The sequence below is a fragment of the Octodon degus genome, unplaced genomic scaffold, assembly GCF_000260255.1.
Source record: "Octodon degus isolate 3935 unplaced genomic scaffold, OctDeg1.0 scaffold00090, whole genome shotgun sequence".
Taxonomy (NCBI): Eukaryota; Metazoa; Chordata; class Mammalia; order Rodentia; family Octodontidae; genus Octodon; species Octodon degus.
Window position 1 is genome coordinate 4,021,518 of NW_004524666.1, and position 13,599 is coordinate 4,035,116.

Consider the following 13,599-nt stretch of genomic DNA (forward strand, 5'->3'; position numbering starts at 1 on the left):
AAAATTTAAAAAATAAAAAAAAAATAACCAAAAATATGCACTTGGATAGTGAAAAATCTGAACAGCTTTATCATTCAAGTTGATTATTTTTAAACACCAAAAATTTAGTTCTTGAATTAAGTAACAGCCATGTCTTACAGTGGTTGAATTTATTAAATTTTCTTGCTTACAATAATTCATTCAGGGACTGAGGAGATAGCTCAGTAGAATAAGTGCTTGCCTGGCAAGCACAAGGGCCTGAGTTCAATCCCTGGTTCTTTTAAAAAAAAAAAAAATTCAAATTATTTGAAAACTTTTTAAACCAAATTTTATCTATTATGTTTACATATCTTTTAAAATGTTGGCTTGGACTTTTCAGTAAATATAAGTAGGTCAGATTAAGCATAGGCTATGGACTGTTCAAAGGGCTGAGGAGATAGCTTAGAGGAATAAGTACCTGCCTGCCAAGTTCAAGGTTCTGAGTTTGATCCCCAATACCCAGAAAAAAACCCCAAAACAAAAAAAGCATAAACTAAGGTTTTGTTGAAGTATTTATATATAGTTAAATATACTCACATACAAACTAAATGTACAAAATAAAATGATAACAGCTTCAAAATAAATGAAAGCTATTTCAAGTTTTATAATGAAGTTTGTTAAAGTTAGGTCTATTATTGTGTCTTGGTTGTATACACTGGATAGCTCAAGGATTTACGGTACAAGAGGTTCAGGTGCCTTTTGTTCTTATTCCTCTATTTTGAAATCTTACTCAGTGGGATTGTCATCCTTTGTAAGATTCTTGGGTCAACATTCAGTAGAACTTTGCACTTGGAAAAGCCTCCATTTCCTTTTGAGAAGAAATTAAATTGCAGTTTAAAGAATTTACATGTAATACTTCCATTGAAAAGTTCAGGGCTGGGGAGATAGCTCAAAGGGCCTGAGTTCAATCCCTGGATCTGCCAAAAAAAAGAAAGAAAGAAAGAAAAAAAGAAAAATTATATGTTAGGTTACAGAGTCTAAAATTTAAGAAAAGAAAGGAAACCCTGTGTGGTAGCAGGTAAGTGGGTACATGTTTAGACCAAACTGTTTTCTAAATCTGAGGGTAAAAATCAGAGCTCAAGGAGTTTCCCTTCCAACTGCTGTTACTGGGTGGCTTCTAAGTGTCATTGTGTTGTGACATCTGCTAGTAAATATACTAAAAATACCACTACTTATATTTTTAAATGGAAACTAATGCTTTAAAAATCTGGCTCAATGCATAGTAGATGTCTTTATTCAGTACTGATTAAATGGATTACTATTTGAATAATTTTCTCTCAAAACATGTGAATATAGCAGACCTAGTGTCAGTAATATCATACCATAATTAATTTCTCTTGTTTATTGTCTACAAGAAAAGAATAGTCAGGTTCATCAAGGAACATAATATTGTAGCTTAGGTAGAGTTTAATTGAAGTTGAAAAATCTTGGGATTCTTGAGTTACAGAGTAAAATTAAAATCAGAAGTTAAAACTACTTTGTTCATGAAACTGATCTTTATATTTAATGTTCTTGTTTTAAATGTTTTTAAAGCAATGTCCTCCAATACAAACAAAAGGCAAATTTATGCCAGTTGGCTATCTAATTTTTGCTAGGCGACTCTTAAACTACAAAAAAAACTTTACAGGTCACTTCACAGAGTCAAAACCTGGGTATTTTATTGCTTTCTAATGAGCCATTAAGCTGAAGAAGAGACAATTAAATAGGTAATTAATGTAGTACTGACTTGAACTCTCTGATTCTAGGTTCTTCAGAAGACGATGAGGTCATTCAACCGGGTTTCATCAGCCCCAGGTTAGTCTGTTTTTTAAAATGAAATATTTTACTTAACTAATGTTAAAGAGTCCTAAGGACTATCTCAGAAAACTTGAAAGATTCTCAGGAATTCTCCATTTCGACTTTCCCCCTAATTCAGCAGGATGCTTGCCATGTCCTACTATACTCCATCCACATCACACCATCTGTAAAACTGGTATACCTAACCAGAATTTCATGGATGGTATCTTCTAATTAACTCCTTTTCTCCCCTGATTTTAGCAATGTTGTATTTTGTAGTTCTCTTTTCAGTAACTCAAACTAACAAGTAGAATTTAAATGCTTGTGGAGATGAAAAGTATTGATGACTTACTCACTTTTGTAATTCTCCATGGTCACTCATCTGTTGAGTTAAAGATAGAGACATTTTATTGTTTTCAAATAATTCACCATAACATAAAGTACAACATATAAGACTCTTTTTGAGGTAATTTGCCTAATTCAGGAAGGTTCTTTTATATTTTTTATATAGACATATCAGAATTTGCTCCTTATTACTGTAAAGCTGAATCATTTCAACTTTTAACACTTAAAACTTAGAATTCTGATACGCATTTTCTTATATATTACTGAAATTACATGATTATTCAGCAACCCTTTTATTTGATAATAGCGGTTACTTTGACTTCTGCTTTGATGAATTTAATACCTTGACTTATCTCTTGACTAGCACTAACTTGAAAAAACACAGAAGAGTTGTGATCTGGAAGTTTAAGCTCCATATACAATGTTATACTATTAAGTTATCAAATAAGGACTGAGTAGACAGGAAGGCAGTAAGGATAAAAAAGCTTAATGGAAGAAATCATGATAGGTACTGTATTGCCATTTGACACATCTTTTTTTTCTAGGGTGAATCTATTAGCACGGAGACTATACTGATGGAATTGAAGATTCCCAAAAGTTACTGTCATAATTTTAATATACCAACAACTTTCCTTTATTATTGATTGTGGTTCTTTTAAGGGGCAGTCCAGAGACCTTGTTCTTTTCTGTTGGGAAATGATGTTAGCACCAGTGTGTTAAGTGAGTGCAATAAAGTTTCATGTCTGTGTTTCCTTGTGATTAAATAGGGGTGGGAAAGAAGAGGCACCACTTTCACCAAAAGAAGGGAAGGGTTGTTTCTAGAGATGACTCTGTGACTTTTTTTTTAAAGCTGAAAGACTTTGAAACTGGTGTGGTCTCCTAGCTTTATTGATGAGGAAACTGAGGCCCAAAGAAAGTCTGTGTTTAGCACAAGGCTACTTTAGTGACTGGCCTCTAGTTTCTGACTGAATGTTTTTCTCCAGATTTGCTTCCCACATGGGCATCTTCAAAGCCTGATTTTGTTTTTCATTCTCTCACTGTTCTTTTCCTTTCTATATCTGATACACCTCTCCTCGAATAAAGTCAAAATGTAAATATTAAAATAGTACCTGGGAGACAGTCTATGCTGTGTTTTTAGCATATTATTTCCCCGGATGAAATCAAGCTTTTAGTATATGTGCTGCCAAACGGAGTACTGATGAAGTTAAGTTTTAAAGAATAAACTTTTATTCACAGCTTTAGGGGAGAAAAAATGACTTGCATGTTTACATTAGTGCCCTTCTACAATATTTACTACAAAAAGATCTTTAAATTATGAAATGAACAAAAGTACAAGTAGTACAGGGTGAAAAATATTGCCCTTTTTCAAATTGTGAAGGTTTTGCTTTTGTGCTATCTGAGCAAAGTGATGTAACAGCCTCTCTTACATGATTTTTTCTAACTTGTTAATTGAGGTCACTGGAAGTATTTCTGAGCAGATTTCAGAAAATATTTGGAGGAGAAATTATACAATTTTTGTTTTTAATTGGGAGAAAATGTTAATACATTGGTAGTTTTTGTTATTACAATTTTTTAAGAGGTATTTTCTACAAAATGATGGTCTTAAAATGCCTATTTTGTGTGAATTTCGCTTCTCTAAATGCTTTGCTGAAATGTAGCTGACTCAAAATTTGCAAATGCTTGTTTTTGAAATATAAAGGCAATTTGAGTGGAAAACGGAAATTTTTAATTTGTTCCACAAAATTCCCAGTTTTATTTCATATTCCTGAAGAAATGTGTTCAGAAGATTTTTAAGAAAGTTTTAGTTCTTTCAAGAGAACAATTGTGTGAAAGCCAGAGCAGTTTTTTCTCCAGATAAGAAAATAGGATGGGAACAGAATTTTTAATTTGGAAACAAAAACAAAGCGCCCCCATACTTTGCTGACCCTTCTAAGACCAACACACCCAGTCGCGTGCTCCTGCCCTTTGAGTCCATGTTTGATGAAGGAAGTTTTTGCTAAGTAGTTTACTGAAGCTCACTGTGTGGAACCTGGGCACGTTTCCCCGACGTGCGGCCGGCGGCGGTTAAGCGGGAAAGATCGCGCTAGGTCGAGTGTGTACCCCCACCGGCGGGCTCTTGGGCACCCATCCTGCCACCCGCCCTCTCCGCCCCTCCTGGGGCACTGGCGCTGTTTTCGTGACTAAGCGATAGGGCGATAGGACGGCGCCGGGGTTTGTTTGAAGACAGCTCCATTTTAGGCATGGCCTGGTGGGGGTGGGGGCAGTAGTTTTCCTGGGTTCTCCTGATTCTCTCTCGGCCCTTGACCTCACTTATCTTACATTTAGAAGGTTCTGGTGTCTCACTGATAAAGAGATCAAATTACAAATAACGTGTGTATGGAAATTAAGTAAAAATACTAGATTGAGCCCCGGGCTTTTGCTTTAGTGGTAAAAGGCGAGGGTTTCTTTTTGTTCTTGGGGAATACATCACACGCGTAAAAGTCCTCTAATTAGTGAGACTTTGCTAGCCTTTGAGTGGCTCGACTTCTGGAGAGGTGTTGATGTGATGGATAAAAGGGAGGGTGACTGAAAACTGAAAAGGGAAAGGTGAGAGGACATTGCGGGGCGGGGTGGAAAGAAAAGGGCAGATTTGCTGGCCCCTGGGGCTCCAGCAGCTAGGATTGTGCTGGGCTTGGACCTGGTTTATTTGCAGTGAGGAGGAGGACGCAGAACAGTGGAATCACACTCAGCAGTGTCACAGCCCCTCCTTTTAGTTTTAAGAACCGAGGAACTCATTGTTCTTTAATGGAAGTCATGCGTTGCCTATAGTTGAAAACCACGAGGGTGGGCTCCGGCACCTCTCAGCAAGTTGCTTTGAGGGTTTGGTGGTGAGAAATTGTGTACCTGCTTTTTTTAAAATGAGGAAACCTAAGATTGTGACAGCCAACATACAAGATAGATTATTTCTTTGATTTCCTAATCCCCACTTTGATGAGTCTTTATAGCTACTCGGAGTCATTTTAAAGATATTTTGTAGAACTATGATAATAAAACATGCGTTTTGATTCAAACACAGATCTTTCTGGGACTAAAATCAAGTAGGAAATGAGAAAAAAATTAAAACCAGAAGACCTCTCAGTAAGGTGACAAATTGGAAGCATTGTAGGAGACTCATAGGACCATTTTATGTGCAAGAACCACTGTATGAGCTTTAAGAGCTTATGGTCAGTTTATAAAAGGATCTTAGGATCTGAAGATTTGGAGGGGAGGCAGAAAAGACAAATCTATTTTAAAAGACAGTGGAGTTACTTCAATTGGTAACAGCCTGCCTCCTTTGCTTCTCTTTCCAGTTTCCCTCCCCTCTCACCTTTCCTTGCTTTTGGTCTCCCTTTTTGTTTATTCCACCCAAGGCATTTAAATGTAATTGCCTTAATTTCTTTGTGAATGAATTTTAGAGATTTCTCAGGGTTCCCAGTAAGAAAAAACCCTCTACACTACTTGAAAGGCTGATGTCCTTCTCAGGAAATGAATGAGTCGATAACCTCTGACACCAGTGACCAGTCCAGTGAACCCTACCTTAATTCCTCTAATACTGGGAACCCCATCAGACACTGCTGTGAATCTCACAACACTGCCCTTCATCTGGTTCAGCTATGCTATTCCACACATCATATACATATTGAGTTTCAATTTTGTCAGATTTAACAATGAAGATTTAGAATGCAGTTATTGTGTTCCTAATTTTATGAATAAACTTCTTTAATTCAAAACAAACTAGTACATTAAAAATGTTTTTTACTGTAAATGTTTAGCAAACCAAACCATATTGGTCTGTGAGTTTTTTACTGTTTTTTTTCAGATTTTTTGATATGCCTATTTTTTACAGGTAATTCTTTAAAATATGATAAAGTATTTTGAATTACATGTAATATACTTCTAATGTCATTGTTAAAGCTACTTCCTTGTAAGCGTAAAGTAAGTATCATAGTAATGGTAGTCATGGTAATGGTCATATTTCTATTATGAAATTATGGCTGATAAATATTTTGTTAGTAAGTAATGTTTTCAGGTTATGGAGCTTCTGTTATACTTGCAAAATCATTTAGCATTTTACACTTTGTTTCTTCTTTACCAGCTAGTACCCTATTTGCTACCCTCAAAATAAATAAAACCAGAAAGCCCGCTCTTTTTCTTGAGAAACAACAAAGAAATAAATAGGTGAAAAAAAAAATCTTTCCAAATTGATTGGTTTTAATTGACACCTTTTATCACGAACAGCTGAAAATTAACTTCAGTTTTCTCTTTTTACATACATCCATTTAAACTTAAATCTGAACTAATTTTTTTTAGTTGTTTGTCATGAGAAAGAGGCGTTAATAAGCATATATGTGTCTTTTTCAGTAGGTTTTTCATTCCGAATCACAACGTTTTAGTTAGTGTGAAACACTTAAAATGTGGATTTGTTTGGAGATGGGGAGGGGGTTGCAGCACGATGGGGGAGGGGGTTGCAACACGGTGGGGGATGGTCGGCACTGCAACTTTGCGGAAGGGAAGTGCTATCTGTAGTTTTTCCGTAAACTGCTTGTCTAAGAAAATGGGGGCGGGATGGGGGTGGGGTAAAGATTGATGGGTGCCTTTTAATGTTAACAGGGGTGGCATTTTATATTTTACAGCAAGTGAAGCATTTCTAGTTAATCTATAATGTATGGTGTTCAATAAGGGGGTAAAGTAATCAGCATCTCAATCTTTTGAGCTGATTTGAAAGGTGGAAAGTAAGCATTTTGAAACGGAGGTGGGGGCAATGGGAAAAGGACGGAAAGAGTCAATTCCGTTGTTAAGTTTTCGTTCATTCCACTTTTCTACCAGTTGGTAGTGGACATTTAAAATACTAGGATACAGTCAATATACGAATTTACCTTTTTGTCATATGTACCCCTCTTTATTCACTCTATCCGGGCCTGCACCGGTCCCGCTCTTAGGGCTAAGCAGCCGCCTCTCCGGATGCCTCCTCTGCGCCTCCGCTCCCTGGCGCTCCCCTCCCCCTCTGCCCAAGTCCTCTCGCTCTTGGGGAACAATCGCGGCTGATTGAGGTTCACTCTGTTAGGCTGCAAAACTGGGCTGTTATTTAGGAAGTCATTAATCACGTCTCCTCCCCCGGAAAGAGATGGTGGAGAAACCTGTGAAGTGCTATTCCTTACCAGCCCCCTTTAAAATGTTCTCAAATGATAAATCTAAACAAACTTAAAATGCTGATAATTTTTCTGGTACAATTTTATTTTAAATTTGGAAAATCTATTGACGTTACAATTAGATAATTTTGTACTTCTACCTTTTTTTGTAGTGTAGGTTAACACCTAAAGTTTTAATAAAGGGTATGTAATTAGGATTAATTTGATATTTTATTAATTATATATTTTCCTTAAATTAAATATGAAACTAGTGTCCCTGGCAGGTTTAATGATACAGAGTAGCTGAATTCTTAAGGAAAAAAAATAATAACACGATGTTGCTTTATTTAAATGCCTCTGTGCATAAGATTGCTTAGACTGGCTTGTGTGTTGGGCACACGTGTGCACATATATGACTGTTGTTTTTCTAAATCGACGATTTACAAGGAACCTTCCATTGTGCTTTAATAGAAGGATGAAACCAGCGTTCTGATTTATTGTAAAGAAGCATCTCAAGTTGTCTTGAACATGTTTGAATTTTTGGTGTTCATTCATAAATTTTTTTGATGTCAGCAAAGATGAAATGGCGATTGGTTATCTCTTCCTCTTGCCAGCCCCTTAAGGGTCCGAGGTGAAATTAGTAGCAAGAAAGCATGTAATTGACAAAGTCACGTGTGCTCAGGGGGCCAGAAACTCGAGAGAGAAGAAAAAAAAAATCAAAAGAAGGAAAGCACATTAGACCATGCGAGCTAAATTTGTGATCGCACAAAATCAAGATGTTAGATTGATGCAGAAGAACAGTCCGTTCCAAAGGGAAAGTTTTCATCTCACGAGTTCGGAGCAGAGGGCCCGTGGGGCAACATGGCCGAAGGTTAATTTTCTTTTCTATTGTTTTACTACGATTTTCTTTCTTCCCCCCCCAACCCTTTTATCATCCTTCCTTGCCCAACTCCCTACCCCCCTTACCCCACTACTGAGCCTTACCTCCTTACCTCCCGTTGCGCAGTGGGGCTTTATGCAAACCTATTGTTACAGATTTCCAAAATGTTTTGTACCGCCCACACTGATTCACAACTTGAAAAGCTTTCAGGGGGCTATTGTTTGAATTGCGTGAGCGTGATTAAGCGCAGTTTCAGTTAGTGAGGCCGAGAAAACTTTAATACACCTGCCCCCTCCCCCATCCTACCCCAACTTTAATTGAAAGTTATGGGGGGAGGGGAATGCATATTGGAAATAACCCCAGATTCGTGCTGCCGCGTGTGCATTAACTGTTAGTTCTAACTATCTTCACCATTTCTTTTCTCCTCCTGCCCGCCAAAGGAAAGTTTCGCTGAAAATTTCTCTTTGTAAATGGGATCAGTGTTAAATAAGCAGTATGGAAGTAAAATATTGGAAGCTGTACTATAATGCATGCCTGAAAAATGGAGTTAAGTGAAAAGTATACATATGTACAGAAAGGTGGAAGTTGGTGTGATTGATAGAAGAGTGTGGCTTCGCCTCCCCTGCTTTCATTTTAAATTTTTCTTTAGAAGAAAAGAAGCAATCAGACTGTTCACTATTTTTTAAATTATCTTCTCTTCCACCCCTCCCCAAGCAATTTTCTTCGCTCTCTCGGTGAACACCGTATGAAAGTATACATTAACTGACTTTTTTTGTCCTGTTCCATCTCAGGCGGGGCAAGCAGAGGTGGAGAAGAATCCGGGAAGCTGCCGGAGCAGGCAGAGGAGGAATCCCAGGTTTTGCACGGAACTGGCCACTGTAAGTGGTTCAATGTGCGTATGGGATTTGGATTCATCTCCATGATAAGCCGAGAGGGGAGCCCCTTGGATATTCCAGTGGATGTGTTTGTACACCAAGTAAGCCAAACTTTTTTCTGTCTTCCCCCTTTTCCCTTTTTTGATGAGCTGATCTGTAGTTATGTTAATAGGCATACTATAATATGCTATTAAGTAAATCGAAAGATAAAATCGTCCTTTATATCACGTGGTAATCGGTTTTCAAGGCATGTGTATGTGCCCCTTCTAGGTTATGTTTTCCTAGATAGAAAACGAAATCTTTGATATTTCAGTATTCGGACCCAGGCTGATGTTACTAGCATTTCCTCCTTTTCATTCAATAGCGAAATTGTGTTCTTGTAGCTTCCGGTATTATGGATTACAGTGTAATCGGTTTCCTAGGCTAGTAAGTGGCTATAAAAATGAATGAAGAAACAGCGATCATTTTGAAGATTTAAAAAGCAAAATATTTTGATGTTCTAAGAAATGTGTAGTTTTCATGTATTTTAGATACTTATAATCATAGTATTTTCCTAGATTATCTTGTCACTGCCTGCCCCCTAGTCATTTGTAGATTCAAATGAAATTAGTTTGATATCACAGTATGATCAAATAGCACACCCTCGGACTAGAATGGGTTTGAAGTAATTTCAGGGAAGATTTGTAGAAATCAAACATTTAAGAAATGTGTTCCATATATGGACATTGGACCAAAGGCTACTGTCTCTTTAAGAGACTGAACTAAAAAAAAAAAAAACATGTGGCCAAAGGCGGCTCAAGATTGTGTGTTTAAAAGGTACTAGTCTGCTACTTGGAGTAAATTTCCACCATTGCTTATACTGTGTTGTAATTTTTAAAGATGCATGAATACCAAACAGAAGGTAATTCCTTCATATTAAATATGTTTTTCTTTTGCACAAGAAATAATACATTACGTTAGTACCTCTTTCTCTTTCATTCCAATTAATATTTTTATACTAAAAAGGTATTGAGTGCTTGGAAGCCTGTTTCTTCAAAGGAAGATAAGGAAATATAAATTGCACTGAATTCGCTTTGAAAGAGGGGCTTGACTAAAGGAGTTTAGTTTGGTTTGACATTTAATTTAAAAAGAATTGAAGGAATGGTAGTTAATACCACAGGTTGACTGACATAGATAACATGCCTGTAATACTTAAAGCTTGAAAGTGATATTTATTTGATACTGTGCTGTATGTCCCTGGTAATATTTACAGCAACCCCTCTTTCTCCAGAAATACCATCTTCAAATACATGTATAAACAATAGAACATATGAAACCATTCTGTTTTGATCGGTTGTCTTCTAGTGCTTAGTAGCTTCTTGACCTTGTTGTGTGGCATATATTTTCCTAAAGTCCTGGTCATCATTATTGGGTGTTTACATGTAGAAGGATCTGCATTGTCTGAAACAGGGTTGAAGTGTGTAAATAGGATTCTACACAGAAGCTACTGAATTTTATGCCTCCTATTGATATTACAAAATGAACCTGCTTTTTTCCTCTTAACCTCCATAGACTGCCTAAAAATCATTGATAAATCTATTTTCTTTTAGGCTTTTACTTCCCTCTTTGAACCTTCTCTAGGCTGTTAAATTGTTCTTTACGACCTCATAAATTTGTTTTATAGATGAATGAAAAAATAGCGCTTTTCTTTTGTCTGATCCTACCTAGTTATAACTTGTTTTTTCAAAAAAATACTCAAATATTAGACATTTTATTAACAAGTATTATTGTATAGACCCATGAGACATCCAAATTTAATTTAATGGTTATATGTGGATAAACACTCCTATATCTATTGAATTAAAAGCAGTACTATATTGCTGGTAAAGCTTATACATGTATATATATATATATATATATATTTATATATATATAGCAAGCAGTTTCTAGATTATAAGCATTGATTTGTTTTTAAATGTTTGGCTATCATTAGTCTTTTATACATTTGTATTTAAAAAAAGAACAGAATTAAATGTGTCATTGAAGGAGTTTCTCTTAAGAGATTTCCATAAATAACAAAAATTATATGAATAATTATTCTGACTAAAAATCCTATTGATTTTAGCAGGCAGCTATAAGTAATAATTAGACCATTGTAAATGGTCTGTTTAGGTATCATGTGAACATTTTTATAGGGCTAGATTGCAATTAAGCACCATTTTATAAAATTTAAAATATATTTTATTTTAGCTATGTTTTTAACTATATGAGCATTTTTGAACATATCAGATTTTATGTATAAGCTAGATTTTTCCCACTATGTCTATATACTATTTTTTTATATAAGAATATGTATCATAGATAACAAAAAAATAGGAAAATTTAAATGTTCTGCTGGACTGATGTTTATGCAGATTATTTTAAATATATGATAGTTTTTTTGTGTATGTGGTAAGAAATGTGCCATAACACACTTTTTTAGTATGTATTTCAGGAAATATAAAGAAGTTTTCTTAGTTTCTATGAAATATTTAAAAATTCATGAGAGTATACACAGAATATTTCTCTTGTAAAATACTGACTCCAAAGAATTGCATATCTCAAAACAATTCCACTGTTATATAATAAAGAGGGTATGTACATTTTAATAGAAGTGTAGATTTATTATTGCATAATACTGTGTAAAAATTTGTTGACACTAATATTATCAGCGTTTCCTCTAGTTTTGATATCTCTAAATCCTAAAGTTGAAGTGTGTGTGTGTGTGTGTGTGTGTGTGTGTGTGCTGTGCTCTTCCTGTCTTTAGACATGTTGATGAATGTAGTGAGAGTCAGCTGTTGGAGGATAGTATGTGGCCATGGGTGGTTTAAAATGACAATCTCTTAGAACTTCTAATGTTAGCGTGTGATTTAAATGATTTTTATAGTTAGGAAATAAATGTGCATATTCTCACCCATGTTAATAATGAAACATTGATAGAATTCAATATGAACACTTTGTTTTTAAAAATTTCACAAAATTATACTATATTTGTAAATTTTGTCATAATACTATTTTTTGAAATCTTCTTTAGAATACATAACTGAATTTGAAATGTTTTATGATTCATTTTGCAAAATAAGAATTTTTTAAAGGAATTTCCTCATAATCCGGTGTAAACCACAATCAGTTGTTTCAAATGAAATAAAGAATATATATGTGGTTAATATATGTTACTAAAATGATTTCATCAGTAGGGTACAATATTCTAAGTACTAATAATAGTTGTATCAGTTTCCTTGTATGAATAACTTTAAAAATTGAATCCATGGTTACATTGTAGGAGAACATACTTAAATTGGCTAGGAAAGGTAACTGACAGCTTTTGTGAAATACAAGTTTTTCAGAGGACTTACATATTTGATGGTACTTTAGAAGAATTACATGGTAGTTAAGTACTGGATTTTCTTTTTGAAAAGGGTAAAATTATACTACTGCTTGTTGATATTTGTTATCATGTAATTTTTTTGTATATAGCGCTTGATACTTATTTTCAGAGTCTTTATCTCACCTAAGACCTATGATAGTTTGAGTTTCATTTCTTCTGGAGAGGTAAAGAATCCATTTTTACTGCCTTCTCAGTTTATTTCTGTAATACTTCTTTTCACATATTGGCTTTATATATATTTGGAATTCTTTTCCATCAAATATAATACAGAAATTTTTTTTTTAAAAATTATTTATTTATTTATTTGTGTGTGTGTGTGTGTGTGTGTGTGGCCAGCTCAGCCCACCAGGGGGCAGGGCTGGCTGGCATGTGGTGCTGGGGGATTGAACCGCGGTCCCTGTGCTTTGCTAAGCTTGTTCTAAGTAGGTGCTTTAGACCACTGAGCCATCTCACCAGCCCCCAGAAATTTTTAATATACACATTTCTTAATTTGTGCAAAAATTTTTTCTAAACAGAAAGTGATTTGGAAATGACTTCAATGAAACTATCATTACATGGTAGATGTAAATATTCTTAAATTTGATTTTGAAATAATCACTTCATATAGTGTTTTATTTTTTCTTACATTTTCTTATTTATATTTTCATCTTAATGGGAAATACAAGTATCTGTATTACATAGATTTTATATGTTCTGTTTCTCTGATTACTTGGTTCAGAAGGCAATTTTAAGAATTACACACAGTTTAAACAATTTATTTAACATACAGTGCATGTCTGTGTATTTTCTATGTTAATTGTACAATTTATGATGACAAATTTATTCCAGTATATTCATGTTTAAGAGCTTTTCACAATACTTCATTGGTAATCAATTAGCCACATTCACTTTCATCATAGTTTAGCATATCATTTCACATATAGAATGTATATGGTTATTCTCAGGTGTATTTAAAATGACAGTATTATATTATTTTTTCTTATCTGGGGATTGAACCCAGCGGTCAGGCATGTAAACACTTCTATAAAGCTCCCAATTTAAAAAATAAATAGAAATCTTGAAAACTTAACATAATTGTAAACATTTACAATTTATTTGCATAGTAAATTATATATTTTAATATTTTGAATATCCAGTTGATCAATACAGAAG

At 34.8% G+C, this 13,599-nt stretch overlaps 1 protein-coding gene across 3 annotated transcripts in view; it reads left to right on the top strand.

The window, feature by feature from the left end:
• Positions 1-8,147: 8,147 nt before the first annotated feature.
• Lin28b (lin-28 homolog B) overlaps positions 8,148-13,599 on the top strand; it is a 117,637-nt gene continuing 112,185 nt past the window's right edge. For 2 of the 3 annotated variants that reach the window (XM_004637454.1, XM_004637453.1), the window contains exons 1-2: positions 8,148-8,157; positions 8,958-9,142. In XM_004637454.1, coding sequence (XP_004637511.1) covers positions 8,148-8,157; positions 8,958-9,142 — 195 coding nt within the window. Of the gene's footprint in view, positions 8,158-8,636; positions 8,668-8,957; positions 9,143-13,599 lie in introns of those variants that run through there. The other variant, XM_012516071.1, reaches the window with a different exon arrangement.